The 25,454-nt window shown below is 31.4% G+C and overlaps 1 protein-coding gene across 6 annotated transcripts in view; it reads left to right on the forward strand.

Moving 5' to 3' along the window:
• The window catches only part of Ssbp2 (single stranded DNA binding protein 2), a 335,480-nt gene that overhangs the window by 282,305 nt on the left and 27,721 nt on the right, over window positions 1-25,454 (forward strand). For 4 of the 6 annotated variants that reach the window (XM_076857059.1, XM_076857062.1, XM_076857061.1 and 1 more), the window contains 6 exons: window positions 414-480; window positions 1,207-1,277; window positions 7,281-7,372; window positions 12,708-12,756; window positions 22,760-22,795; window positions 24,615-24,669. In XM_076857059.1, coding sequence (XP_076713174.1) covers window positions 414-480; window positions 1,207-1,277; window positions 7,281-7,372; window positions 12,708-12,756; window positions 22,760-22,795; window positions 24,615-24,669 — 370 coding nt within the window. The remainder of the gene's footprint in view (window positions 1-413; window positions 481-1,206; window positions 1,278-7,280; window positions 7,373-12,707; window positions 12,757-22,759; window positions 22,796-24,614; window positions 24,670-25,454) is intronic. The other 2 variants (XM_076857060.1, XM_076857063.1) reach the window with 1 other exon arrangement.

Consider the following 25,454-nt stretch of genomic DNA (forward strand, 5'->3'; position numbering starts at 1 on the left):
CCCAGTGTCTCACCCATGCGAGGTAAGCACTCTACCACTGAGCCACAACCCCAGCCTCCAAAATAACTTACTTGGAAGCTAAATTAGTTATTTCAGTAACTTTAGCAAATTAAATTTTAGAAAAATCATTATACTTCTGAGGAAGAAATAGGATGGCTTTTGTGTAGACTTTTGTTTTCCCCAAAATGCTTATTTTGTTTGCCACAAAATTGGGCAAAGGAGAATCTTTTTAGAGCCAAGAACTTATATTAAATATATAGAACTATGAAATTTCAGATTACTGTGAAATATAAAAATTTTGATAAATACTTAAATGCATTATGTAGTTATAGGAATTAAACGATAAATATTAAAAGCACTTATTTACAAATGTTTACAATACTTAATTTTTATTTTGTTTACTAAATTGCTAGGCACTTGGAGGTGTCCCAGGAAGTCAGCCATTACTCCCCAGTGGAATGGACCCAACGCGACAACAAGGTGACTAATGTAGAAATGAAAATGAACCAAAGAGAAATTCTTTATTGTTAATGAAATTTTTATTTATTAAGCCTTCCATAATTTTACCAGTTGTAATTTCAAGTAATATGGCTGAATGATTTATATTTTCAACTAGCTTTTAGTTATGTATAATAGTAAGGGTGGTAATAGTAAAAAACAGAATACATAAATGTCCAAAATTCTGTATTTTAATTAATAACTTCTAAAATACTGTACACAATTTCTAACAAGTAGGAAGCTAAATTATTATATCATTTATGATTTCCTCTGCCTTTTTCAGATAGAGAAGTCAATCCACCTGAAAGATGGCAGAAGCAAAGAGGATGCTAAGTAATGACTTCATTGGTTTAACATTCCCAATAATCAGGTCCTTCCATAGAGATGTTGAAAGATATTTAAATATCTACAGATATTTAAAGCTCAGTTGTACTATTTTTAGAAAGAGGAACAAATGCTAGGAAAGAAGCATTTCTTTCTACTCGATCTAGAGTAGGAAGAAATTTTCAACCAGGACATTAAGGGAGAATGTGAGTAGGTGGTAGTTAGAGGTAAAATAGTGACCACAGAAACTGACCTCAGAAACCAAAATAAGAGGTCATCAGACACTTGGTAAATAAGATACAGATACACCTAGAAGGAAGGAGGCTAGCTTTCAGTTTAGCACTCATGACCATTACATTTCTAATATCTTCATACTTTTTTTAGGACATCCAAATATGGGTGGGCCAATGCAGAGAATGACTCCTCCAAGAGGAATGGTGCCCTTAGGACCACAGGTAAACAATCAGTGCAGAAAACTCGATGCAGAGCTTTTTGCCTTTATCTTATATAACAGACTCTTATTTGCTAGTTTTTAGTGTATGCATTAAATTATGATATACTTTGGGGCTGGGAGTGTAGGATAGAGCATGCATTAGACTCTAACTTCAATCCTCAGCACATGTACACACACAAAAGTCTTCATATACATAGTTGTCAGGCTCTTGAGGATATAATATTTGTAATATTTCAAAATTGATATAACACTAGACAATATTTTAACAAGGTGCTATCATATGTGTCTTTAGTTTACTCAAGAAAATATACTGCATAGAAATATATTATAGTCTTTATTACAAAAAGATAAATAGTACCCTTTTGCTTAGCATGATAAGGAAATAGTTGAGTTATATAAAGCCCAGTTAATTTAATATATTGAATGGGATAAATGTAAAATATAAAACCTTTTAATGAATATAATTAACAATTATTATATACAATCATATTTCTTCATTACATTAGAAAACTATTTAGAAACAAACATTATAGTGTATATTATTAAACAAGGATAATACTTTGGTATATATCAGATGTTACTTGACTGCTCTACCAAAACTTGCCAAAAAAACACACTGAGGTCCTAACTGTGGGTAATGTGTTCAGCAAATTTCATGATATTGTTTATTAGAGCTGAAACACCCTTGTTTTGTCCTGGAAATTTTTCTTGTGGAAGAAATTAATTTTATGATATTGTATTTTAAAGAAACTAACCGACAATTCAGACTTTCAAATATGTATCGCATGGGTCAGAAGTTAGCACATCATAAAGCTAGCTTTTGCAGGTATTATAAATGACAGTTTTGGGAATTTGCTTCATTGTATCTATTTTTAAAGAATTAAATTGAGTCAAAGAATTAAGAGCCCAAAACCCAGATAATGTGACTAAGACCTAGGAGTTCCTAAACAACAATAATATAAACTATATTAAAACACAAGGCTCATAAAACTATATTTCTCAGAGATGCCATATTACATTGAGGGGGAAAAAAACTCATTCTGTAAATGTATGTGGTAGCCCCCAAACCAGAATAAACCAGTTTCATCTAGGTCAGTTCTTACCTAAGTATTTTCTTAAGATCTTATAAAACTTTCATTTAGATGTTTAAATTGCTTATTCCTGTTTCTACTTATATTAGAAATGATGATTTATGTTAACCTGTCATTGTTAGGCTACTAGTAGCAGTTAGAATTTATAAGAACTATAGGATATTTCATTGACTAAAGATACTTTTAGTCTTTAAAACTGTACCAACCAATGTGTCTATACAGAACTTAAGGGATCTTTTCCAAAAGATTTTCTTGATTCATTGAAAATAAGCATCATAAACTTCTTGCCTTTAATATAGTTGACATACTTCATTCTGTCCACGTATTTTTCAGCTAGCTGCTCTTCAAGCATTTGGCATTCTCAGATTATTATTAGTATTAGTTTTTCATAATCTAAAAATTATAATTTAAAATGAGTCACTTTTGCAGTGTTTGAAGAGGTGTACAAGTGATACGTAAGCTTGATCTCATTTGAAAATGCAGATATAAAAAGCTTATTGGTCTCTATGCTTTATGTTATAAACACCTATATGTTTTATGTTATAAGTAAATTACAACAGATAATAAAATCCCATTTCTGGTGAGTAATCTTCTTATTGATGAGTTTTAATAACTAAGTTTATTACGTAAATTTGAATACTTTCTTTATATCTTTAAATTCGAAAACAACAGTTTATTTCTCCCATTTGGATTAGTAGTATCCTTGCTACCTATTTGTGTATGAGAGTAATAAAGTAGTTTGGTATTAGTGTACCTCAGAAACCAGAAATTTCTACAGTGGCTTTTTTCAAAAACCTTTATTTATTTAAAACCTTTATTTATTTATTTATTTTTATGTGGTGCTGAGGATCGAACGCAATGCCTCACACATGCTAGACAAGTTCTATACCACTGAGCCACAACCCAGCCCCTCTTACAATGACTTTTTAAAATCGCATTACAAATGTAAAAGGGTTAAAAGAAGTTACTTGTATAACCAGACATTTATTTTTTTAAATATCAGAGACTTAAATAAAAACTTGAGTCACATTCGTATGAATGCCACAAAAAGAAAAAAGTCAAATAATTTGGAATGGGAGGAATCTTATAAAATATTTACCTTCATAACAATTGCCATGTAAATTATGCACATTACAGACTGTGAAATTTGTGATGTTAGGTGTGTTTCTTGAATGATAAGGTGAAAATAACTGTAACAGCAGATGTCATATAGATGACTCCCAAGAACAGAATGTCTGCCTTTATTTAGTTGTATTATAGAAACAGTCTCTGGCACGTTGCCTCTAACTTTATCACAAACAAAAATCACCTATTTTTCTTAAATATTATTTCCATAATTTTAGAGCAATCTGATAAAGGAGGAAAATTGTTATTTATTAGAACAATTGAAGTCCTAAGCAAAGAAATATATATATGTATAGTCTAGTGATTCTTGAATAATGCTGATTTAGGCAAATTGCACACACAGAACATGGTAAGTGTGTAATAAACACTTTTTGCATGGATGAAGAAATAACAGTGTGTCCCAAATTCAGGCATGTTTTCCCTATTCCTCAATGTATTTTAGATCTAAGTGTAGTAACAGTACATGATTGTTAAATTGGATTAATATCCTTTTGATAAAAAAGCAAGATTATTTATTTAATGAAGAAAAATATCTTTCCTAGAACTGTATTGCATTTTTTCTACTTGATTTTTTAATAATATATACCTAGCTAACTGCATTTTTAAGCTCAGTAAGTGTCATATGATTAAATAGAAAAAATCACCAAAATTGCCCATCTATGTCTAGTTCCTCTAGAAATCTGAAGTATAAATAAGTTAATTCAAGTAGGGATTGCAAACTAGATGGAGAGATAGTGAGATGAAAATATATGATAGGCTGTCACATAAGAAGAGAGTAACTGGTTCTGTATTTTCAAATCTATCATAGTTGGTAGCATTCAACTCCATACAGGGAAAAACTTCCTGGAAATTAAACTGTCCAATCATGGAAAGACTTTTTATAAACTTTCTAATCAGAGTCTGAACAGCCATTTTGTCAGGAACATTGCATTGGAAGAGGGATTAAACAGATGGAATTGTATAGTTGCCATCAGTTTTAAAATTCAGTGATTCTAAATTAGCTCTTCCCATTCTGTCTTTGTTGATACCACTTGGAAAGCCAGTTGTTAGTCTTCCTTTTCTTCTTAATTTCTTTTTGCTTTATATTATTCACAAAATAAAAAATATTTTATAAATCTACCAAGTGTGTACTATATTGAATGATTTCTTACACATTTCCTGTGATAATTCAGTTTAATTAATTTTTTGAAGGCCTTCTATGTGCCAGACATCATACTTAAGCATTGAGTATACAAAGATGAGTAAAACAGATACTCTGCCTTCAGGTTATTTATATCTAACAGGATATGTAGATACATCTAGAAAAACTATTACATAATAGAAAAAGGTTAAAAGAGAAATGTACATACTCTTTATGTAATAATTCAAGAAGTCACACATAAACAAGCTAGTAATTCTGTTAAGGATTCATGGCAAGCTGATGAAAAGAAGGCTCATTTATAAGTTTTATTAGCAGTCATAAGAACAGCTTCAATTTTTGAGTACCAAGTTCTGTGTTGCTTTTAATTCATCAAGCATTATGATATGTACTTTATATTTCATTTATTTCTATCAAATCTATAAGGATAATAATATTATCACTTTGCAGTTAAGGAAATTGAGGATGGGAAATCATTGGGAGAATACTTGGCCTAATTTCACACATAAGAGAGGGGCAGAGGACATTGACTTCTGGCAGGAGATTTAAAGAAATGTGTGTGGCTTTTTTTTTCCCCAGAGCTATAAGGAAGTTTTTTTTTTTTTTTAATATAAAATAAAACTAAGGAAGTTTTTTTTTTAAAATATAAAATAAAACAGATCCGTGGAGACCAAAAAATAAGGGAACGTATTTCTTGTAAAACATTTCTAGTTTACTTTACCATTTATATTTTGTTCCAGTGACTAGTTTGTTTGTTTGTTTGTTTTCTCAGAAAGCTCTTGCTAATACTGCTGCTGCCATCACTGTGTTTGCTCCACAGGTTAAGGGAAATAGCTATCCTTTTAACCAGTGACTCAAATACAGATTGAAACCATCCCACTATCCCATAGCCCACAAATTGAAATGTTTAAATAAGATTTCCTTGAAGTACAATCTAATACAAATAAGAATAGTATGCAATTAAGTAATTTAATTTATTAAGTATGTCTTTCCTGCTGAAGTTATGGACCTTCTCTCATTGATTTATTTCCTTGTCATCTTAGCACCTTCTAAGTAAAAAAAAAAAATCAAGGAAAATGAGAACATGAGTATAGAAATGTGTATTCTAAATTTTCAAGAAATTCAGTAGGCTGGAGAATATGGTTAGGAATAGGGAATAAAAATGAAAATTACAGGAAATGAAGGCGGAAAGATAGGCTAAACTCTGAATAACCATATAGAGCCATGCTGAGAGGTTTAGACCTATTTGATAGGTAATCTGGGTCATCATAGCTTTTCAGTGACATGAATTTAATACTGAGTTTTAGAAAGATAATTCTTGAGGGAATGTAAAATAGATTGGGAAAGGAAGAAAATAAATCAGAGAAACTGATTAAGATAGTGCAATAGTTTCAGTACATGACAAAGATTACTGATAGCTCTTGAGATAGTAATTTTTTTCCTATTTCATAGGTAGAATCAGTAAACTTTGGTTACTGACTAAATACGGAAATTGAGTGGATAAAAGCAATATCAGAGTGCTCCTGAAAACTCTTAGCTTAGACAGTTGTGTGGAAGATGACACCACAGAATAAAGGAAGGCAATGTAAAGATCTTTGTCATCAGAAAGTAAAAATGAGTTTACTTTTAGATATGTTAAGCATGAGGTAGTAGTATCCACAGGCAAACAGCCTTTATGAAGTTCAACATTTGGATTATCTAGGAGCCTAGCAAGATATAATGATAAAATACGAAGATTTGAAATTCCTAATATATAAAAAGTTGATGAACAAATGGTAGCAGATAAGATTACCCATAAATGTATGTTTATTGAAGAAAATACTGTAGCTAGAATTGGGGGAAAAGCAACATGTAAAGAGTTAGCAAAATAAAAAGAGCCAGCGGAAGAAATTGAAAAATATTACTCCAAAGAATAGGAGGAATAAGTATAGTAGTATCAGAAAGCCAACTGTGAAAGTCATTGATAGTATCAAAATATAATAACATGACAATGATAAAATTAACCTTTTGGTCCCTGTGGCAGCTAAACTAAGCTAATATGATACACGTGTTAAAACAGTACAATGGGCTTCATATTTAAATCCATGTAATAGGTATTAAATAAAGTTTATTGAGTCATATAATTCATGCATGTATATTTTGAGTAAAGTTTTCTGTGTTTTGTATATTTGTAAATATTAGTGCATTTCCATGTTAGATATATTGTTCTGTGAACAAAAATTTATATTCAACTTCCTTGAGTTGAGTTTTTCTGATTTTTTTTCAGACTTTATGTAATTGTTTTGGGTCTGACAATTTCAAAACTGTTGAATAAATATTTTCTTTAAGGACAGAATGTTGAATTTATGAAAGGTTTTATTTGAAAAAGCTCACCAAGGTAGAGATAGTAGGAAATTAATGAAGTTTGAGTATTTAATTGCAACCATACCCTAATCACTTAATATGCTCCAATGATCTTCCATATTCATATAGTTTTTAAAAGACACAAGCCAAAGTAATTGTTAAACTAGAAGCAAAAATACAAGAGTGGACTCTACAAAGAATGAATTACACAGGCCTTATCCAATCAGAAGTTATATAGGGAAATCATTAACCTGCTCTCCTTTCTTTCCCCCCTCCTCTTTGGTTTTGTTTTTTTGTTTTGTGGTAGTCTGACCCTTGGTTATCATTACAGAACTATGGAGGTGCAATGAGACCCCCACTGAATGCTTTAGGTGGTCCCGGAATGCCTGGAATGAACATGTAAGCAAAATGCTATACTTTTGTGTTTAGCAAAGTATTCTGTTTTTCTGTCTTCTAACTTGACACTGGTTTCTAAAGCAATTTGAGCACTTCAGTCTTGGTGTAGGACCAAAATGAAGTAAACATGATCTGCAGTGTGCTTCAGTTTTCACAACATAATCTCTTTTATTTGTCCTTGCCTTGAAACTATTTGTTTTTACCCCCCTTCATTTTCAGATTCTGTAAATAACAACCTTTAGCCTGTTTCTTTTTGCAGTTTCCTTGTAGAATCTATACAAAAGTATAAAGAGATGCCAACACTAGGACTATGATTTTACAAAAGTAGACAACTGAATATCACTTACCTCATTTTAATGATAGTGATTACTAAGAGTCAAGTTTTTAAATTTTACAAATATTTATGTGTCTTTACTTTTGCTTTGCTGGGACTACTCTAAGCACAAGAAGCATTTCCTGTGGTAATATTTTCTATATTAAAGAACTTTCCAGGGCACAGAATGAATTTTCTTTTGAAAAATCAAGATGCACTTCAGTAGAGAGTACACTAAAGGTCTTTATTTTTTTTTTAACTAGAAAGACTTTTCTAACTGAATAAAGGAATATATTTCTAACAGTCGAACGTAATACAGTTTGTTATTTAATTTTTATTTATTTTTCATTGTTCACCTTGCACCCAAAGTCCTATATACATCATGCACTTACTAGTGACTTTCTTTAATTCATCAATGGATTAATTCCATGATGTGGCCTAAATAAAGTGTTTAAATTAGAAATAATTGGAATGTTCTATGTAGTCGATAAGTGTCTCCTCAAATATATTTTCCATCATTCCATGTTTTAGATGCTTACATATCAAATTGAACAATTTTGCCATAACTTAATGGTATTGGAGATAGACTGTGAAACATGCACTTTTGATGTATGTAGAGTTCTTTTATGATTTTGCTAAAATTGAAAATAGATTAATAGGTGGATACTACCCAGACTTAAAATTAACAGAACAGGGTGCAGGGAGGAGGTCATATTTTCCCATCATATCTTTTCACTTTTAAAATAAAAATGAATACATATGAAGTCTGACTCTTCTTGAGTCTCTTAAAGATTTTTATTAATGATCACTCCGAAAGGGAGTGAATGATATTTGTGCTTATCTCAAAAGCTTAAACAGAAGAATGGAGAAATATATAAAAGTTGCCTACCTGAGATTCTCAATTTAAAATGCAACAGATTTTAAGGGGTATTATTTTGAATACTCTTATCAATCCTGAATTATCCAATATTATTTTGTACACTGCCAACTTTAGTTTAATCTGTTTTGGATAGTAAGAGAAAAAATTTCATGTGACCATTAAGATACTCAAATAGCTGCTTAAGATTATCTAGTTCCTTTCACACAGTTATATTTAAGTCTATACTTTAGAGTGGCACATTTAAGTGCCTAGACTATAAGGTCTAAATATATGGATAGGACTTTAATTTTATAATTTATGATGATATTTGGGTTTGGGTTTCTTATTTAAGTATTCTAGATACTTTAAAATATTTTCTATTATGTAGTATTTTACTATTAATGTAATTTCTAGTTCTTAAAGAATTTCACATTTTTGGTTGGACATGGTGGTGCATGTCTGTAAACCCCAACTACTCCAAGAGGCCAAGGCAGAAGGATTGCAAGATCAAAGCCAGCCTTTGCAACTTAGGAAACCTTGTTAAAATACGAATAAAAAGGGCTGAGGATGCAGCTCAGTGGTAGAGTGACCCTGGGTTTTGTTCCCCAGTAACACCCCACACACACATACACACACACGTACACACACACAACTTTCTAAGTGTTACAGATTTCAATTTCTATTATTTGTTACTATTTCTTTCCCTTTTTTTAACATTTCTAATTGTAGATGGACACAATACATTCATTCATTCATTCATTCATTTATATGTGATGCTGAGGATCTGTGTGCTAGGCAAGCACTCTACACTGAGCTACAGCCCCAGCTCTGTTACTATTTCTTTTTGGAGTTTTATTCTATCTTCCATTTTCTACAAATTTAGATTCCTTCAAAGACAACAAAAATGTAAATACTTATATACTTCTAAATGTTTTCTTCTGACAGAGAAACTTCTCCAGTATGGAAATTGGAGAGAATAATTATTTTATCGATATGGTCCCAAGAAAGTAAAATAAGTTTAAAGAGACATAAAAAATACATTTTACCCCCATTGCACTTAAAAGAGTAAGATTAATTGAAATTCACTTCATTATTTATTATCTTTAAAACAAAGTAAGTCTGGGCAAACAAGTTTTCCTAACTGATATTTGTAGCTGTTTTCTGGTCATCTTTTTAAATGTTGGGTTCCTTAAAAATGAAAGAAAAAACTGGTGTTTTTTTTTTAACTGTATCTTCAAACTACTTAACTACTTAAAATATCTGTGAGTTGGGAAGGAGAAACCTGCCAGAAAATCATATCTGGATGATTTTTCTTTAGCTTGTCATTCTTTCTTATTTGACATGAGAATATAATAAAAATGAAAAATACTGAAATTTGGCCACTAAAAAATTAAATAATTTACTCTAATTGACAACTGTATCCCTTTATTATAGAATACTCCATTTAGAATAAAATTTTGAAAACTTTGTTGTTAAAAAAAAAATTGGCTACCTCCAAAAAAAAAAATAGTTACATTGATATATTTACATTTCCATGCTCTAAACTCAGGATAAATTGTACAAAGTGTCATTTAAAATTAAAAATTTATTTTAAGTGTTTATACAAGCAGTGTTACAGGTATAGAAGTAAAACCCAAATATTAATTTAAGTAACTTAAGGTTAAATTTACATACTGTGACCAAATGTTTTCAAATGCATTGTAGATTATTTTTTTTAAGGAAACTTAGTGGTACATTTCTAAATAAAAACTATATTTTCACAGATTTCCAAAAAAATTTAAGATTCAGTATTAAAATGCCTCTAACAGGCCAGCCTGATTCTATATAACTTCACTTATACAGAAATTTTCATTCAAAATAATGACTGCTATAATTTATAGCTTACTTTCTTGATGATACTGATGACTTCCAAAAGGAGTGGGAATTACTGAGTTTAAGTAATTTTTCTATTAGAACTATTCATTGTACCCCATTGTATGTGTTTGCAAAATTTATATTTTTCCATATGAATTATCAATACATAACCTTTTATAATATTAAAATAAAGTTTAATATAAATACATAATATGCTGGGAATAGATAAGTATTTATCAAACTCTTAAAATGAACAAAAGATATTTTATATTATTTATAACAGTATGTTTATAATTTAACATTTACATGTTATTTTAATATTAGATTTTAAAATAATATAAAATGTCTTATTTATATAGCATTATTTAGATATAATATTTCAAAATTATGAGGTCATTATATATAATCATATAAATTTTTCCATGATTTGGATATGATTTATTTTTATGTTGTGTAAAGGTAGATATTTCCCAGTTTTTTAACTACATTTTTATCTAACATTAAACAAGTCATTTGGCTAGGTCTTACTACCCAAATGTTTTACTTGATCAAAACACATAGTACATTTTACCTTATTTTCTTCCCATTAGGACCTGTAGAATCATCTTTCTAAAGTCAGTAATTAATTGTAAATTTCTCTTCCTCTTCATCATCATCATCTCATCATCATCTTATAAAGGCAACAACTTCCTGAGATAGTGCAAGTGCTCCTCATCTTTTTTACCTATGGACAAGACTTTAATCAAGTTTCCTTTTAGTATCTTACTTTACTCTTCTATTCTTCAAATCAAACTGGGAAAAACATGTAGACCCTAAGAATGTGATGTTCTTAGGGTCTACATTCACTCTTTCCTGCCCTTATACCCCAGATAATCCCAAAACAAAACAAAAAACAGATCTAAATATTCCAACCAAATATGAGTAATACCATAACTAACTTGGATAGCATCTTTATTTAATGCCTAGTACTTTATGTTTAAGGTCTATAGAATCGGGGAACCTATTTTTTTTTTTTTTTTAATTAAAAGTTTCACACTCCTGGGCTGGGGATGTGGCTCAAGCGGTAGCGCGCTCGTCTGGCATGCGCAGGGCGCTAGGTTGGATCCTCAGCACCACATAAAAATAAAATAAGATGTTGTGTCCACCGAAAAAATAAATATTAAAAAATTCTCTCTCTCTCTCTCTCTCTCTCTCTCTCTCTCTCTCTCTCTCTCTCTCTCAAAAAAAAAAAAAAGTTTCACACTCCTAGTGACTGGAGGAAAAGGGAATTTTTAAAAATATCTTTTTTTAGTTGTGGATGGACATAATACCTTTATTTTATTTTATTTATTTTATGTGGTGCTGAGGATCAAATCCAGTGCCCCACTCGTGCTAGGCAAATGCTCTACCAGTGAACTACACAATCCCAGCCTGGGAAAGGGAATTTTTGAATAGTACTAATTACAAAAGAATAGCTGATAATAGTCTCCTTTTCACAAGATAGCATTTACTCACTAAGTACTAGAATATGAGAATGGGACCTTTTTGATTTAATTAACTGGATATTAAGTTTGTTTTTAAAAATGTATGCCCTTAAAAGGCATGGAATATACAACATTCTCCTCCACTCTAAAATAAAGTAAGAGATTATCATGCATTCACATAGGTTACCTCTTATTTTTCCAATATTTACTCTGGCCACTACCTTGAACTATAATTTCCTCATTACTACTAACTAAATCATCAATGGCACTGAAATATAGATTTTGTATACAGACATATAAAGTAACATATATATATACATATATATATATATATACACACATATATATACTTTGATTTTTGGTAAAGAAGATATCTCTTGTTACCTTTTTTATATTTATTCATAGCTTAATAATTAGAGCAAAAATTAATACTACTTATATTTTACAAATAATTTCAATTTAAATGAGATACAGATGGCTCTTATATTGATGTCACAAGATTATAGTGTTTTTTTTTCCGTAATCAGTGACTTTTGCTCCAAAAATGTTATAATGATTTAGATACATGTATAAATTGCAATAGGTTATTACCATTATTTGTTTATAAAAATAAAGAGAATATTAAAATAAAACTGGCCTTACTAGAAGCAATTTAATTTGGGAAGAAACTGTTTCATGAAATGATAAAAGTTTTTTAAGAAATAATAAAGCTAATAAAATAAACATAAAGAGAGTAATTTCAGAATTGCATGGTAACTTAATTATAAACACTAATATTTTATGATTTGTTACTTATTGTGAAACATTCAAAGCATAGGTTAAAATTTCATTTATCATATTGTTTTATAGGGGTCCAGGTGGTGGTAGACCTTGGCCAAACCCAACAAATGCCAATTCAGTGAGTATATATATATATATATATGCATTCATACATACATACATACATACATATACACCTTTTAAATTTTTTATGCTTGTGCTTTGTAACATTGAACAAAAACAAAAATATGCTGTTTATGAAAGCTTTGCAATCCATCCTATGAATAATTATTCAAAAAGGTTTTGTGTATGTTTTTTAGAAAAATACCCAATTTTAAAATTATGTAATTTTTTTCACTTCAAGAGCTAATTGTAAATATGCATTCTACATCAGTTAACATATTTTCAAAGATAATTAAAAATGGTATGATTTAAATATACTTCAATATCTTATGTAGTAGTTTATATTAGTCATAAAATGGTTTGATCCTCTGTAATAGCTATAATAATCAACTAAGTTGTCAGATATGATCAATCTCAATTAGAGGAAACCAAATTATTATGATTGTACTTGTATTAATTACACATAGGTTTTCTGTCTTGCTGCCTCAGAAAGCAAGTACACATTTTCCTTGTACTTGTTAGCTAAATTGCCATTCTCTCACATTTATGTACCTAACATTCTAGGAATTTTCCTTTTATTATTGTGGCAGTGATTGACTATGGATGTTTTTCTTTCTTAGTAATGTGCACAAATATATGAACAGGTTGAAAACTAAGCTATCGAACACAAAATTAATATGATTTTAATTTCATGATCCTGGTGATGTTTTTTCTCCTTGTCTTTGAAATCTTGAGTTCTTCAATATGTAAGAAAGGCCTGCTGTGTGAATTTGTACAGTGTGTGCACAGTACACAGGCTCTTAAGTCAAAGGAGTCAGTGGGTACTTGGCCTCTATTCCACTTGACAAAAAATCTATGAACCTGGCTACCCAGAAGGGATGGCTTCATTCTCTAGCAGTGGCTTTAATGCTAAATAAACATGAAACTTATCTAATGTATAATGTTTATTTAAACTTGAAGTTAAAAATGAAGTGTGTTTAATAACAGAAAAATCATTGTAAGTCCGTTGCTATTCTAAAGCAAAAATCACTTCCTTCTCTGGTAAATAACTATCATATAAAGAGAAAAGTTATTAATTTATATTACCCAGTTTTCTTATTTTTAATATCTATGGTGTTTACTAATTAAATGAAGTTATTTGAGGTAGAAAATATGATGTTGCTTCTTTTTGGGTCTTCAATGAACTACTCAATAAATCTTGATACTCTTTTGTCAGATTGTTGAAATGTGAATAACTTCACTGCTCCAAAATTATTTCAGTTTGCTTATGTGCTGTAGAGGAGTTTATGTTTTTGTTTGCTTCTTGCTATCTGCCTTAACTAATTAATTCAAGATTTCACTTTAAAATGGCATCTGGCTTGCCGCTCAAAATACACTTCTTGCAACTTCCTATTGAAATGCCCATAAGGATGCTAAAAAAAAAAATTCATAATGAAAAAAACTGACAATCTTCCTAGTGCCAGAATCTGAAATGAATTTATATTATTTGCATGTTTAATGAGGCCAGATTTTAAAACACAACCACATCCCACCTCAACTAAGTGGGTAAGCCTTTCCACCTAGAAGCAAGAAGACCCTTCCCTCCTTTCTCACTCTTAGTTCAGCAAACCATCCCAACGGCTCATTGCAAGCAGCCAGAGGACAGGTCAAACTATCCATCTTCTTCACTCCCAATTTTTTTATATACTTGTCCAGAGATTATATCTCCTACAAACCACTGATGGGCAGCATTTAGGGAGTTGATATTGAGGACGGTGTGTTGTACTTAGCGGGAGTATATTATCTAAGTGAAGAGGATTAGATAGAGGAAAAGAAAAGATCAGATCACTGCATTCTGATGATTCTTAGAGACCCCATGTCTTAGCATTTCTTAGAGCTGACCACTAGGGGTAGGAGAATGACTATATCAAATCATTATTTCTGCATTATTTTAGACCCTGTTTAGAACTAAGAACTTTGCCGGAGGTGCACATCATATTTGACCAGCACAAATGTAGGCAAGTAAGAGACCTGAAAGCAGTCCCCTTGGTTAATAAACACCACATGTGGAAGCATCTGTTCTCATTCTAAGTATGCAAATGGGAAAGAAGTGGGAGGAGGCAGGTTTTCTCTTCTGAAGAGAAATGGTCATCATCTTGAGCAGGAAAAAGAAAAACATTCTCCGGAAAATGATTTCTTATGAGAACAAGGAAGAAATTATAGAGAACTGGTAACTTTGTAGTAGAAACATAGGGATTCTATGAAACAGAAGTAAAAGGTATAAAAGGTGAACTTTTTTTACCCAAATTATATTTTTAGTCACAACTCATCTATATTATTTTGAATACAAAGTTCCTTACATTTCCTATATTTATTTAATATTATAAACAATTAGTTTATATTAATTCCATAAGTCTGTGACTCCTTAGGGAAGCACCCTAAAGTGTTGTTTTTATTTTTGCTGTTTTCAAATATGCTTTGTTGACTGTTTTTTCACTATTTTGAAGTAACTGCACACTTACAGAAAGCTTACAAGAATAGAACTATGAATTGCCATGTACCTTTCACCCAAATTGCCCAATGTTAATGTTTTTCCACATTTGCTTTATGATTTCCTCTTGAAACATAAACATATTTTTCCTGAACCATTTAAGTTTCCTGAAACTTTATCCCTAAGTACTTCAGTGTGCTTTCACTAAAACTAAATATATCTCTTAACTCCAAAATAATGATCAAAATAAGAGCATTAACATTGACTTAATGCTACTTTTTAATCTACAGGTTTTATTTAGATTTCTCCAATTGTCCCAATAATATCTTTTATAACAAAAGAAAACCTGGTTCTCTTTTGCAGTTATCTATCATGTCTTATGTCTTTTAATCTAGAACAGTTCCCCAGCTTTTCTTTGTCTTTCTCATTCTTGCACTTGTGTTAAATGGAAGCCAGTTATTACTTAGAGCATCTCACAATTTGGTTTTATTTGATATTTCCTCATGATTAGACTGGGTGTTCATATGTTTGGTAAGAATACCCCAGGAGTTTTGTGTTTTTCTCAGTATGTCATTTCAGGAGGCATATATGGTTACTTGTACCATTACTGTTAATGTTAATTTTGATCATTTGGTTAAGGTGTTTCTTATCAGAATTCTATAAATGGAAATTATTATTTTTTTCCTTTTGTAACTTTAACTTGGAGACAGAACTTTGAAGCTATAGTAAATATTCTCTTCCTCCTTATATGTTCATCAGCTATTTTTGGCATTCATCGATGATTCTTATTTGAATTTCTTACTTTGTTGGCTGCCATATGGATATCTTTTAATTCTGTCTTTCCTTTTCCATATATTACATGTCTTTCTACTAGAACAAAAAGGCTATTCTTTCTTTCCCATTCATGTTCATTTATGCTCATATATACTGATGGATTATATATTCAGTGGGTTTAGCTTGTGAAAATTGTCCTAAATTTGGCCAGTGGGAATCTCTTCAAGCTGGATCATTTCTACTTTTAGAGATTTCTTTTGTGGTACTGAGCTTCAAACCCAGGGCCTCACACATGTTAGGCAGACACTCTACTACTGAGCTATATCTCTAGCCTCATTTCTGCTTTTAAAATGGCCCATTATTATTTGAGCACTCAGAAGCTTATCTCGTATTTCCCCAACCTTAATCCTGGAAACAGCCATTTCTTTAATGAGTCTGGGTCTTTTCAGTGGAAAGTGGTATTTAAAGCTCATTAGAGTAATATAGCTTCTATGCCTCCAACCAGCAGAACTAGAAGATAGATGTCTCTATGTCTACATATCACATGTATCTATATCTCTCTTTATCTCTATATGTCAACAACACAAGTGCAGCTAAGGCTTCAATTTTTCAGTGCAGTACTACAGAATTCATTCTAGCCTTTCTGCTTTCCATGGTTATATCCAACTTCTCTGAAAGTGTGAAACCTGCCTACCATTATCCATGATATATGTAGGTATTCATAATCTTTGTCCACAATTTCATCCTGTAAAAGTATTTTGATCAAAAATATTTTATGGCACTCATACATGAAGGTAGGAGAAACATTTTTAAGGACAAATTCTTGTTTTCAATTCAGAATGAAAGTATGGTTTTCGTTTTGAACTTCTTTGACCCTAAGCATTATAGTTTTGACCTCAGATTCTTGTTTGTAATGTTGTTTATAATCTACCAATTCTAGTTTTTCCTTATTTATCTTTTTCACAAAGAACTGTATGCTTTGGCTTGGATGTATAATAAGGTTGGATCACTTAACTAGCAAGCATTTTTATTAAAGATGAACTATTTGGGGTCACAATATATAAAGACAACCAAACTAGATTCATACTGAGGGAGAATATTACTACATCATGTTTCTGAAAAGTTCAGATTTAAATTTGACTTTGGGCATATTTGGTTCCAAGAATTCAAAGAACCTCATCAGGACCTAGTCACTTAGTTTCTTGCCTTTGTTTCCCTTTTCATAGCAAGGAGGCTGTGTGAAGTTTCAGATTCATATCCTCACAGCTTCCAGTTCAGGGCAAAAGAACACAACTCCTTATCGGTTTAACAAAGAAACTGAAAATAACCGAACTGAACTTGCTTAGCTGAGGTCATATATTTATTCATAAAAAAGTTATAGACTGGGATATAATATTTTTTCTGCTGTGTCTAGGTCATGTGCCTATTCCCTAAGCCTGACTCAAACTGTGTAGAGAAAACTCTGAGGTTACCAAGGAAAATTAAAGGAATTTTTAGCAGAAGAGAAAGAGAGGACAGGCAAAAAAAAAAAAAAAAAAAAAATTAAAAAAGGGTTCAGTACAATTTTATACTTATCAACTCACTAGCTTTCCAGGAAAAAGAGAAAGGAAAAAAGTGAGGATCTATTATAGTAATTAAAACAAAAGAAAATAAAAATATATTATTTCAAATAGGCTCTGATTTATACCAATAGAAGCTCATTATTTGAAAAGAGCACTAAAAATATTTTTAACTTTTCCACCAGTTCTGATGTCTTGATGTTGCCCTCCCTAATTTCTAATTAACCAGTGCTATAAGGTAAGCTATCTGAAATGTACTTTATCTGTAAAGAAAGGTACTTAAAATGTTACTGATAATTTTAAAAACAAACAAAAAGAAGCCCTCTAGTTAATTCTCTGGCCCCTACCACTACACCACAATCGTGGGTATTGGGATTCAGAATATTTTACAAATTTGCATTCTTATCGGAACTCTTGAATTATCTAACTTAGGCAATTTTCTGAGCCCTTAATTTTCTCATCTGTCAAATAACAGATTCCTATGCTGTGATTCTGACCTTCCAGTTCTGTGATTTTGTCTGTCTTCTACATATTCATTTTTATCCTTTGTTTTTATCTTAGTGGACATTTTGTATGAAGCATAGGGTAGTATTAGAGGGAGGATTTAGGGATAAAGAGAATGAGAAAGTTAAAAGTGTTTTCAAGTCTTTGAATCCAGGCATTTGGGAGAATAGTAATAACACAACTGAGTTAGGAATGTAGGAAAAAAGGTTTAGAGGGTAGATAACAAGGTTTTGGTTTTGCTTTCTGGAATTTTTAAAAATTTTATATTTGGAGTATTTATAGAACCGCTTCTTTAGTTCTTCCATCATGTTTAACAGGTATTTCTATAATTACACTTAACACATTACAGTATATTTTAAATCTGTAATGCTGAACCTCAGCTGAGTCCTCACTGATGCTTGAACTACTCTTCTTCCTTAGTCAGCTACTTCTGCTTTCCTCAGAGACTGGTACAGTAGTTTATTATTCTCTTTGTGTCCCCTGCATTATCTTGGCCCCTTCCCTGTCAATTAAAATTGTCTCATATTTTACAGAGCAAAGAAAAAAATAAAGACCATTAGACTCAAATTTCTTCAGATTCTAAGTTTCACCAGCAATATCATTACACCTTTAGTCATATTTCTTTCTTCTTATCTTGGAAATAGAAATGTTCTTTCTTTTCAATACTCATCCTTCTGTCTATTCTCTTTATTCTACCTCTTGTTACTTTTTTGCATATGCTGCCCATTCCCTCCTCCAAAAGAATTTTTCTTTGGCCTATCCATTTCCTTTGACTGGAATTTTCTTGGAATGTAATACCAGTGAGCAAAATCTTTACACAAGCTTAAACCTCTTGTCCTCTTCTCCTGTGGAATTGGCAGGAGATAGCTGATAGAAAGGTCCTGTCAGCCCTTTTAAATCCCAAACAACCATCCATTTCTCTCACACTGAGACTCCTTTGCCACTATCTCCTGGAGGGTGGATTCCTAGGGTTTCCCGTCTTTGATCATTGCAGGGTAATGCAGGGCCTGAAACCTCACAGGAGATAAATTAAGGCATATTGAATTGACTTCCCAACCAACTTTTTAACCCATTTCAAATTCTGAGAAAGTCCCATTCTGAAGGTTACTATTTACCAACCAAACAAGAAAGCTTTCTTTTCTGTCTTCATCATACCTGATCTCTGAAATATTTGACTGCTTAGTTTTGTTTTAAATGTCTATTCATTTTTCATTAGTGATTTTAATGTTTCTTTATTTTTCCATATTGTTATTAAAGTATTCTTTTATTATTTATTTTTAGCTATGTCTCAGAAAGCTAAAAGGCTTAAGCTTCACCCAGCAATTTAGATATTTTCTAGTCAACCTGCACCTACTTGCTGCTTCTTAAAAGTCTAACTTGCTTGATTTTTTAAATATTTTCTTCCAATTTTTATCCAATCACATTTGCTGCCTTTTCTCAATTGGTAGAATTTTCTAATTACATTCCTGGCTTTCTTATCTTGTTTTCCCCCCATTTTAATGTTTTCATGTGTTTTTTAATATATATATATATATATTTTTTTAGTTGTCAATGGACCTTTATTTTATTTATTTATATGCAGTGCTGAGAATCAAAACCAGCTCCTCATACATGCTAGGCAAGCGCTCTACCACTGAGCTACAACCCTAGTCCTCATGTGGTTTTAACCAACATAAAATCTGGTAAAATTCTAAATCAGGTATTGTGACCAGCACAAAATGAAAATTCATTCAATTGAAGCTATATCTGTAGTCTTGATCTCTAATAAATCTTTACCTATATTTATAGTGTTTATAGCTCAGTTCTAACTTAATGTCTACTAGTACCTTCAGATTCAACGTATCAGACATTTCCTTAAGCCTGCTAGTTCCTAAGTTCCTTATATATAAATGAGTAGCATCATCATCCACTGTCACCAAGTTGGAAACAGAAATTACCTCAATTTTGTCCTTCTCTTGTCTGTCACACTGTCACCACCCCTGTGAAGTAATTTGTGAAATGAATGATTATCAAATTCTCTTACTCCTTCTTGTCTTATTCAGCACTACCTACAACTCTTTTTATCATCTCTTGCCAGGACTTTTTGCAACCGTCTTCAAATTTGAATTCATGTTCCTGTAGAATTATCTTCCTTAAACATAAATTTGAACATGTCTCTGTAAACCTATGAATTATTTCCTACAGCTATATTCAGTCTAGTTAACCATTGCTTAAGGTAGGCAATTTTCATATATATATATATATATATATATATATATATATATATATATATAAATGAATGAAGGATCTTGAGAAAGAAAAATTTAAAAACACAAAAAGAACAGGAACTTGAGAGAATGGAATGGTTGGAAGGAGCTAGCTTTGAAAACAAGAAGAAATTTCTTTTTTTCCTACTTCTGAAGAACAGGTGAAAATATAAATCTGTAAACAATAGGGTATTGGGCTGAAAATGAAGGCATAGCAAGAACTTGATGACTTTCCTGTAAGCCAGAAGGACAAAGTACACTCAGGATGGTATAATCACCATGAGGGTCAGCTCACAAGTCAACTGCTAAGTTTTCAGGAATTTCCTGACCTACTTGTTAAAGCATTGGTAACTTCAAATTTCCCATACAGAATAATTATGCCACAGAAATTGGAAAATGCTACAAATCAGAATCATACACCTTCCCATTCCACACCCAGGTACAATGTTTAATGGGTGTACAGGCTTCTGGTTTTCGTAAAGGGTAAGCCAGAATACTTCCAAATGATGAAGACAAAGTGGAAGTTGGAGAACATGGTTATATTGTGGAAGTTGTCAACCTTAATTTATGTTTCCAGGAAACCTCTACTATAAAACAGAAATTTTAGCAAAGGGGTAATCAAAGAGATGGGAATTATTATATTAGCCTTTCAGATAATTTAAGGTATTGTATAAAGAAATGAAATGTTGACAGTGGCATGGGGAAGGGCGGAGTAATTTAGTCATGAAGTAATAAAGAAATATCAAAGTAAACATGGAGGAATTGTGGGGAAATATTCTGGTTGGAATAAATAATAATTTTGTGAATGTCATAAGAAATAAGAAATATATTAGGCAAGGGAATTGTTTGGATCTCTGTACAAAGCATTCAGAGTACTGACAAATGAAAAAGTGGGCAGTGGGTTGTAAAGGAAGGCAATGAACTATAAATTCCAAAGATCTCAAAGGTGGTTAGATGTTTAGTGTAAATCAGAGGATGGGTGATAGGTCATAAACTGAAAAGGGCTGAAGAAAACAAAATTGTATTCATTCACCCAATTAAGTCAGTGTCAAATGTCATAGAATACTGAGGTACTAGTAGCGCAATACTTATCAATAGTGATTCTGGGCACTCCAGCCATTGTTATCTGCAATGCTCAATACCTACAGGGAGACAAGCAGGAGCCCCAGGGACATGTGCTCTGTGTTTAATAAGGATAACAAAAACCAAGGAGAAAAGCTTTTCATATAACTTAATATTAAACAATTAATATTAAACAATTCCAAAAAAGCATCAAAGATTTATTCAAGAAAAAAATCAAAAGTGTTATACTTCCTTATTCTTACTTAATGATTTCATATTATTATGTTTAATTATGTGGCAGGTATTGAGGTGGAGAGACAGGTTAGGGTTCACATACCACAATTTTTTCACTTATTTAAAAGTTCTGTTCTGATGCTGGCTGACTGACTCCAGGTAAACAGTAATTTATTCAATTTTATCAGAGTAAAGCAAAAATATCTCATGGAATATACAGTGTGTCTTCATGCAAGTGAGTAAGTGAGCTTGTATTTAAAATAAAATATTTGGATTTAACTTTCCGTATTTTTAAATGTAAACTTTCTACTTTTTCATTTCTTAAATTATCAGAGCGATGTGGGATTAATAATTTCTAATCGCTAGAAAAGAGCTTGTTTAAGAGCTTGATTTAAGTCAGGTATTGTGGTGGACATCTGTAATCCCAATGGCTCTGGAGGCTGAGGCAGGAGGATCATGAATTCAAAGCCAGCCTCAGCAACTTCGCAAGACTCTGTCTCCAAACAAACTATTAAAAAAGGGCTGAGGATATGGCTCAGTGGTTAAGCACCTCTGAGGTCAATCCCGGATACCAAAAAAAAAAAAAAAAAAAAAAAAGGGAAAGAGCTTGATCTTGATTTGAAGAGAAAGAGGGAATATATAACCCATATATGATGCCCACAAATTAATAGTTTTGAAGATGAATATTAATAAGTTCTTTTGCATTTGTTATATTATTTTATAGTAACTAATTGTATAGGCAAAGGGAAAGGTGAGTTCAAATATTGATCCATGCTGCATGAATACAGTGAGCAATCTTTTTTAAAAGCACATAGCTTAGAAATAATATCTGTAAAGCTACTAATTTGAAAAAAAATCTGTAATTTCTATTTACAGAATAAATCATTAAATTAAGCAACCTGTACAGCTGGCCTGAAACCAATATAGCTCGAATCTGTAATTCTGTGTTAATTCCTCCTGACTAAAATGTACATTTTTTCTTGCAAATTGAAGATAGTATTGCAGTTATTCAGATTTCTGACACTTAAACAGACATACATTCCTTCATCTTTTACTGTCCTTTGGGATACAGTTTAAAATTTAATAGAAGTTAGGAAATTGATTCATTTAGGTCAGTCCCATGTTGCCACATGAATCAAAATATTTGTTTTTGTCCTGTTCATGTTCTAGATACCATACTCCTCAGCATCTCCTGGGAATTATGTAGTAAGTACATTTGGGTTTGTTTGCTCATAAGAATTGATGTTACGTTTTATTTGAGCAATGAAATAGTTGTCCAGATGTTAAGAAGAGCCCCTGTGTATTGGCCAAGAAGTGAACATCTTGAGTTGTTTCATCTGCCAACCTCAGTACATATGTTGATGTTCATTAGTGAAACAGTTATCAATCTGGTTAGAATTGCCCTAAGTACTGTGTTTTACTTCAGCATATGTTTCTGGAAACCAGTACAATGCTCTCTGTCCAATCACAAAGAGAGCCATCCTCAGTTAAACAATGATATGCTTGAATTTGCAGTTCTTCAGGAGAATAATGTACGCCCCTCCCCAACCCACTCACCACACATAAAGTTTAACATTAAGAAGATGTTAAACTTTCTCCCAATCACAAAGTGAATCAGACAGCAGAATAATGCCTAGTAGTTTGCAAATAGCTTCTAGTTTTTTGTTATTCTTAAAAACTGAAAACACCTACTTTTTCTCATTGTTTTTTAATACATGGTAAAATGTTTTCCAGTAATTCATATAGTCCTGACATTAAAATTGCAGGTTTTATATAAACTCTTGAACTCACAAATGACTTTTTAACCATAACCAAATTTGATTCTTGATACATCTCAAGGCCACCATAAAGGATAATTTGTTATAATTTAGGGGGAAATGCCTAATAGAGAAGAAAGGATAAAATGATAAAAAGGGAAATTTTCCTAAGGAAATGTTCAGAGGTTGGGGTCAACTGGAATGGAAATCAAAGGAGTACATGAGAAGAAAATCAACGAGCATTGTACCTGCCTTAGAAATAGTGTTTATTAACATAGTGAAAAGTGCACACTGCATTGGACCTGTGAACTTAGTACTTAATGTTCCTACAAGCTATATAAACTAAGGAAGTTTAATTTCCTTCACATTTTGTATGAAACAAATCGTAAGTAAGAAAATTGGGGTAAAACTATTTTAAAAATCATTTAATAAGCCTCATACAGAGTTTAGTGAAAATATAGACTTATTTGAAGGGAAATTTAAGTTGTTTATTAAATACCAAATACATATATTATTTGAAATAATTGGTAGGCTATATCTACACACTAAGAATGAAATGAAAATTTAGCCATGTAAGAGTTAATGTACATGGGACATCTGAAAAATTCTGAAACCCATTGTCTGAATTACCCATTTTGATTGCCTGAATTAACTTCAGAACATCCTAATCTCTACTTCAGTATGAGTGTGTAGCTGTAGCCTTAATAACCCACAGCATTAGGCAGCATTGTATCTCATTTCTAATTGATGTTATTGATAACTGAATGTATTCTACTCCAGAACTGTTGCAGTTGATACTGAAAAAAGAAATAGCAGAATGTATCTGAGTTTCTTTGGTTTTTAAAGATATTCTCTAAGTGAATATCTTTTTTGCTTCCTATTTTAAAGAACAGTGATACAAAATGTAAGAAAATTACAGTAAACTAAATCACAAGTGCACATGAATTATTTCTATTTTATGGATTTGTAAAAGCACCGTTAAATGGTTTCTCCTTAACCTCATTATACCTGATGTGATTAAGTCATGAATAATAAATCAGTGCTACAGGCTCATTGTTTTTGGAAACTTGTCAAAACAATCTCAACATAGTTAAGCTAAATTGTGTTTTGCATAATATTGAAATGATGGTGCATTCAAAGAAAATAAATTATGAAAAAATATATTTCCTCTGTTATTTTCAAATTGGATTATTATAGAGATAAATCTTTGTTTTCCTTACATTGTTTAATTAAATGCCTTATTTTTACTGAAATTTTGTATAATTTAGGGTCCTCCAGGAGGTGGAGGGCCACCAGGAACGCCCATCATGCCTAGTCCAGCAGGTATTGTAATTAAACTAGCCACATGGGCTTTTGATTACTAGAATAAAATCACAAAATTTAGAAAATTGTTTATTCAAAAAATTGTTTTATGAAATAAAGTTAGTAGTAGTCATTATCTCATGGTTAAAGAAGTAGAGTAGAGGTAGCAAGTAGGAAGAAACAGAGTTGTAAAATGACTACTGTTAAGTTACATCAACTTTAGAACATTTCTGTTGTGTGGGTAACTGATTTATCATGAAAACTGTTCATTGGTATGAATTGCCCAATAATTTATCAAACTTAATGATTCCTTGAAAATGAGAAAAAAGATCCATAGCTCATATCTTAGAAAAAAATCTGTATATCATTAATGAAACAGATCTATTAGATTTAAAATAACAAATCAGAGCCACCACATCTGTCATCTTGCTAAGATGGATATACATGTGCTCACAGTTTTAATTACCCTATTTATAGAAATGTATTTATTAGTAAATTTACCAGAGTGGGAAAAGTTTTTTGAATCTTCTAAATTGAAATGTTACTTCAATATACCCATATGCATTTTACATAATTATTTCAAATAGCTTTACCCTTTTTTCTCGTGATTTTAATACAGACTATTAGATGTGTTTGGAGACTCTACTGATTGGAGTTTAAATGAGTACAGTTTTAAAAAATATTCTGGTAACATATATCAAAAGCAGTGAAAAAGTTCATACCATTTGACTATAATCCCAACACTAGAAATGATTAAAGATACAATCCAAGATTTATGCAAAAGGATGTTCATTTGTCATAGTCAA

Source organism: Callospermophilus lateralis, chromosome 5, assembly GCF_048772815.1.
Source record: "Callospermophilus lateralis isolate mCalLat2 chromosome 5, mCalLat2.hap1, whole genome shotgun sequence".
NCBI classification, from domain to species: domain Eukaryota; kingdom Metazoa; phylum Chordata; class Mammalia; order Rodentia; family Sciuridae; genus Callospermophilus; species Callospermophilus lateralis.